This window comes from Cyrtonyx montezumae, unplaced genomic scaffold (assembly GCF_038088225.1).
Source record: "Cyrtonyx montezumae isolate F1298 unplaced genomic scaffold, pur_monq_1.0 scaffold_25, whole genome shotgun sequence".
Lineage (NCBI taxonomy): Eukaryota > Metazoa > Chordata > Aves > Galliformes > Odontophoridae > Cyrtonyx > Cyrtonyx montezumae.
The window spans coordinates 16587808-16593194 of record NW_027071992.1 but is presented as its reverse complement, the minus strand read 5'-3'; the positions used below and the strand labels follow the sequence as shown (position 1 = coordinate 16593194).

The 5387-nt window shown below is 43.6% G+C and overlaps 1 protein-coding gene across 1 annotated transcript; it reads right to left on the bottom strand.

The window, feature by feature from the left end:
- Window positions 1–1278: 1278 nt before the first annotated feature.
- LOC136050696 (phospholipase A2 inhibitor and Ly6/PLAUR domain-containing protein-like) lies at window positions 1279–5057 on the bottom strand. Its single transcript, XM_065739735.1, has 5 exons — window positions 4987–5057; window positions 3675–3791; window positions 3268–3417; window positions 2991–3131; window positions 1279–1624 (listed from the first exon to the last, which is right to left on the bottom strand). Exons 1-5 carry the CDS (start codon window positions 5033–5035, stop codon window positions 1401–1403), a joined length of 681 nt encoding a protein of 226 aa, XP_065595807.1. The 5' UTR covers window positions 5036–5057; the 3' UTR covers window positions 1279–1400.
- Between the last annotated feature and the right edge of the window lie 330 nt (window positions 5058–5387).

Genomic DNA, 5387 nt, shown 5'->3' with positions numbered 1-5387 from the left:
CAGAAAAGCAGTGGAGCTTTTGTCCATGGGTCCAGAGGATGTCAATGAAGACAATCAGAGGGCTGGAGCACCTCTCCCACAAAGACAAGATGAGAGAGCTGGGCTTGTTGATCCTGGAGAAGTGCAGGCTCCAGGGAGGTCTCACTGCGGCCTTAATTGAGGGGGACTTAAAAACATGAGGGAAACTAACTTTTTACATGGATAGATAATGACAGGACAAGCAGGGAATGGCTTTAAACATAAAGCAGGAAGATTTAAATTAGATATTAGGAGGAAATTTTTTACAGGCACAGGCTGCCCAGAGAAGCTGTGGGTGCCCCATCCCTGGAAGTGTTCAATGCTGGGTTGGATGGGGCCCTGGGCAGCCTGAGCTGGTGGGCAGCAACTATTCCATGGCAGAGGGCTGGAACTGGATGAACTTTAAGGACCCTTCCAACCTAAGCCCATCTGTGTGTGATTCTATGATCTCCCAAAACTCCCATTGCTTTCTCCCTTTGCCTACAGTTCATGCTACATCCCAGGCATGGTATTGTTACCTACTACTGGTTTTTTTTTTGTGCCTCTGTGCAGGACCAACTTGAGGAAAGCCAGCAGGACAGGCAATGGCAGGAGCAGAAGAGCCATTTGGTGTGGAATTACCCATGTAGAGAAGAGGAGGCTAAGCCAACTATGAGTGTGGTAGGGACTGGGTTATAAATTTCCATTACTTGGGTTCCCAGCTGTCCATCACCACAGAAAGCTGCCTAATTTATGAAACCTTCCTGAAGTAAATATTTATTCTGGATAATCCTGAAAACTAAAATAGAACAGGACAGTGTCTGGTAAGGCAAAAAGAACAGCAACAAGGAGAAATGTTCTTGCCAGAAGCAGATTGCTCGCAGCAAAGGATCGCTGACTCCTCTCTGAAATGGGAACTACTTGAAGGCTGCCTGAAGGGCACAAGCATCTAGCTGAAAATAGCATATAAGGGAGGCAAAAAAAGCAAGCTACCTCTCTAACCAGAGTGAATTTCCCAGGAACTCACTTCCACTCATTTTCAGAGCTTGGAAAAGTGATTGAACAAATGCAGGAGACTTGTCTTGAGTCTGTGGATGCAGATTACAATGCTATTTTTAGAGCTTCTGTTGCCTGTAGAGTGTATGAGCACCTCATACACTCTCCCAGGGTCTTATGGACAAAGCACTCTAAGAATATTACAGAACCAACCACAATTGAACAGATGTAGCTTCGAATCATATCAAATAAAAAAAGAAAATAAATGAATTGTGGGTACTGTTTTTATTCTGTAAAATCATAAGAGCTGTTCTAAAACAAAATCTACACGCAGAAGATACAACATCAGTCAGGTGCGAACCACTGGCACTAGTCACAAGCTTTGCTCAAGCCAGTTCTAGAGAAGGTCAGAAAAGTAACTTCTCCAAGATGAATCCTGATAGAACAGGGTAGAAAAGACTCTGTGGATGGACAAGCCCAGAACTCATCACTTTCAGTGTATTGGCTGGTTGACACTGGAACCGCTTTATTTTAATGTCCATCATCCCCAGATTGTTTTTACTGTCTCCTACAGCATTGCATTCAGAAATGGTGGTGCATCCCTTCATGGCAGCTTTCACAGTCAGTCCACCTACAAAGCAAAATAAGTACATTTCACAGGTCAGGGGGAGCTGTCTCCATAAATATTCCCTTCCTGCCCACTGAAGCTCCCATTTTCACCTCACGTACTGCATATTCTTTACATCCAGTTGGGTCCAAACCTATACCTACCTGTTCCCTTCCATTGAATGAGTTTGAAGTTTACCTTCATTGACTAGAAACATGGAGTGTTTAGTGTTTCTTACTGATTCTTACTAATGAATAAGACTTTTGTTGTTGGTTTTTTTTTTAAACATTTGAAATTAAAACATTGAAAATCTTTAAAATTGTTTCTTCTTATAGAAGAATCTTCAATTCTTCCATTCACACCTTGCCTAGCTTCCAAAAGAAGTGAGAGCTGTGCTACACTAGTTGAAGTGTTCATTGTTACCTTCTCACTTTGTCCCTTTCATGAAATTTGAAATGAATCTTTTAGCCAAAATCTGCACAGGAGTGAGAAGTATCAAAGGAATTACAGCTGTAGCTGAGCCATTTATTTAAGCAAGTCTGTCTCTAAGGCCTTACATCATCTGTGAGAGAGAGCCTGGAACCTGAACTTTTCTTTTGCTAACTGCAGAGTACCTACTTCAGAAACAGACCTTCAAATGTTGCAGTCACAGAAGTGTCCACATCTATCCCATGGCCTGGACAAAGAAATAACCTGAAATTCAACTTGGGGGAAGCCAGACAACCTTATCCCAAGTCAACAACTCCCAGTTCCTCATTAAACTAGATCTTTTTTTTTCTCCACTCTGGAAATGGTACTTTTCCAAAAGCTTCAGCCTGCAGGGCCAAACTAAACATCAGTGAAGAAAATCATTTTCAGTTAACAATTCCAAGCAATTTTGTGGGAAATTACCCAACTGCCTACAGCTATGGACACACAGCAGGTCAGATAGGCAGTGAGTGATCTCCCTATTGATGCTGAACACCTAGCTCCCTGCTCAGATACTCTTACTCCTATTGCTTTCATAAAAAAAGCTAATAGCTCTGTATTTGTTTCACCTGAACCTCCAGCAACTGGATGACTGGTTTAAATTCAACCTCATCCTAGCTAGGGCCAGCAAATTCAGGGGATATGTCCACATATCGGATTGCTTCATGACAACAATTCTGTTCTTTACCTCAGTTATGCCATTCTACAGAGGATACCAGTTACAGGTCCACAGTTGGAAAGGAGGAAGGAAAGCACACCCCTGACCATCTTTAAGCATGCCCCTTTTAAGGCTCATATCTCTACTCTGTTTTTCCCTTCACACTTGTCACCCATTTTTATTTCTTTGTATTGCTTTCTCTCATACTGGGTTTACCAGGTAAATGTAAAGGATGACGGACAGCCCCAAACAAAAGACTATTACCTGTATTCATTAACCCAGCCAGGTCAACACATTGGCTTTCAGATCCAGTGCAGTTTACTGTTTCATTAGCACAGTGAAAAGAATCTACGCTGTAGCAGGCAGGACACTGGTATCCATTGGGCATGTTGTTCTCTGGTGGCACTAGGAGGAAAGAGATGGGCTTCAATTGGTTTCAATGAGGGAAGGTGAACGAGGAGCAAGTGGCTTAGCCCACAGAGCCTGACCTTGGTACAAGGCAAGCAGAAAAGGGATGGTGATAAGTGAAAAGGGAGCTTACACGAGACAGATGCTGTCCGACAGGCATCACCAGCACAGCAGGCCAAACGGCTCCTTGCTTTCACCTTCCCATAGTTCATGGTGACAGGACCCATCTGGCAAACTCTGGATGGCAGACAGGTCTTGATTGATGAAGGGATTGCCATCCCCCCTGTAACAGGGCAGGACCAAATCATTAACCACAGTGTTATTCCCTTCCCCTCCATCTGCTTCCTACAGCAGCAACTGCTCGGCAGTCTTCGCAGGGCATGACAGGTGTGAGCTCAGCAGACCCACACCAAAAGCAGTGCCAGTGATCCCACACTGGTGATCCCCTCAGATAAAGAGGTATGGTGTCATCACATCTGAGACACCAGCCAGGAATTTCTCATTGGAAAGTGATAAAGACACAGCAAACATCTCACCTACCTATCGTAACTTCATGCAGAATGATGCCACAGGTGTCTGCATCACCACTACAGGTTTCCATGGGGCCAGAGCAGCTTCTTCCTACACTGTGACAAACTTCACACTGAAGCATGGCTCCTGGGTGAGGAAACAGTACATATTTCTGAGCAGCAGTTGTGAGGATTTCACTTCCCTTTTCATCTATTATTCTTTTCTTTCTGCTTTTGATCAGCAATTTTCATGTTTCCCTTTCCTTATTTTTCCAGCTACATGTCTAGTCCATGAGTTCTTTTTCCTTATTTCCTATTATTATTTTATGTAATATGATCTTGAATATAAAGAAATTCAGGGAAGACTTTTTGATTTGTGATTTTATATTTTAACTTCCAACACCTGGCCAGCATGCCTTGTCTTCTCATGGAGAGTGCTTGCTTGATTTTGCTGAGGACATTAAGAGAAACTCTCCCACAGACCCTCTGAAGAGAAGGACATTTGTGTGTCCCTGGATTCACAGTCCCCACATCTTCTCTTTGTGCTGAGTAAGGGAATTCAAGGAATTGGTGACTGAGTGGCTGCCAGTAGGTAGTCACTGTGCTACAGACAAACTGGGAACAGCACATCTCTTTGTAGGCATTAGATGAATCATTTTACCTACTGTTTCAGAACAATTACTTCTTAAGCAGACCAGAGTATCAGGCAGTCAGTAGGAAGAGCATAGGAAGGAATAATGAGTTTATGCAGAGAGAACAAAGAACATGACCTCCTTGATACACCAACTGGAACCCAATGGTTCAGCTTGTAGATTAATACATTCAGAGCATCAGCTTGTTCCCCAAAACTCAGGTGCCACGTAAGGCAACCTGCAGCAGCCACAACATCTGCATGAGGTGACAGGTATGACACAGGACCTCCACAAGACTAAAGCTCTTTTCAAGCAGAGCTGATGGACAGCTGAGGTGACATATGGTATCTAAATTAAAATTGCAAGATCCTGAGCGTGGGCAAATCAACAGATCCCTTAAGTCTGTAGTCACTGTTGGCTGAATATTGATTCAGCTGACCAAAGTCTACCCTCGAGTAATCATTCCTGTGACTATCCCAGTTAGATTGCTGTTGACCACCATAGGAGCTTAGATAGCCAGCTCATGCTGTAAACACCTCCACCCTCACCCACACATTGTCTCATACTCCTGTAATCCTCACCCCACACTATATCAAACCTCAAATGAGGGATTCTCGTATCTCAGATGCCAGAAACATCCCTCCTTACACACACCCATTCCCAGATCTCTTCCAAGTCTTGCAGTCCCACAGGACCCAGCAAATAACTCACCTGGATCTAGAAAAGTTAGGAGAAAGCTGAGGCCAAGAAATACTTTCATGCTGATGGATCGTAAGGGCAGGGAACTGCCAAATCTTGCTAAACACAGCACTGTGTACCACAGGGGCTTTTATAAACTGGAGCGTGACGTATGTATCAGAGTGATTTGAGAAAGTGGCAAATGCAGAAGTAGTAGCTGTGAAAGCACATTGAAGAGTACTGGTAGCACAGAGCACAGGAAATGCTATTTATTTGTTCATCTAAAGCATATTTCTGCCTTTTCTTCCATGCAAGAAATGCTAATGTCATTCCCCAGAGTGAAGTATGCAGCCTGTGGGAAAGACTGGCTTGCCTGGGATCTATCAGGTATGTCTTCAGTTCAGACTTCATTTAAACAACATTCAGCCTGTGCC

Excerpts from the sequence above, each read along its gene's own strand:
- LOC136050696 (XM_065739735.1), bottom strand. The coding sequence starts at position 5,035 with ATGAAAGTATTTCTTGGCCTCAGCTTTCTCCTAACTTTTCTAGATCCA. Across the intron at positions 3,418-3,674 it reads TCTGCATGAAGTTACGATAG|GGGGGATGGCAATCCCTTCA; the intron begins GTAGGTGAGATG and ends GCCCTGTTACAG. Across the intron at positions 1,625-2,990 it reads GGCTGGGTTAATGAATACAG|GTGGACTGACTGTGAAAGCT; the intron begins GTAATAGTCTTT and ends TTTGCTTTGTAG.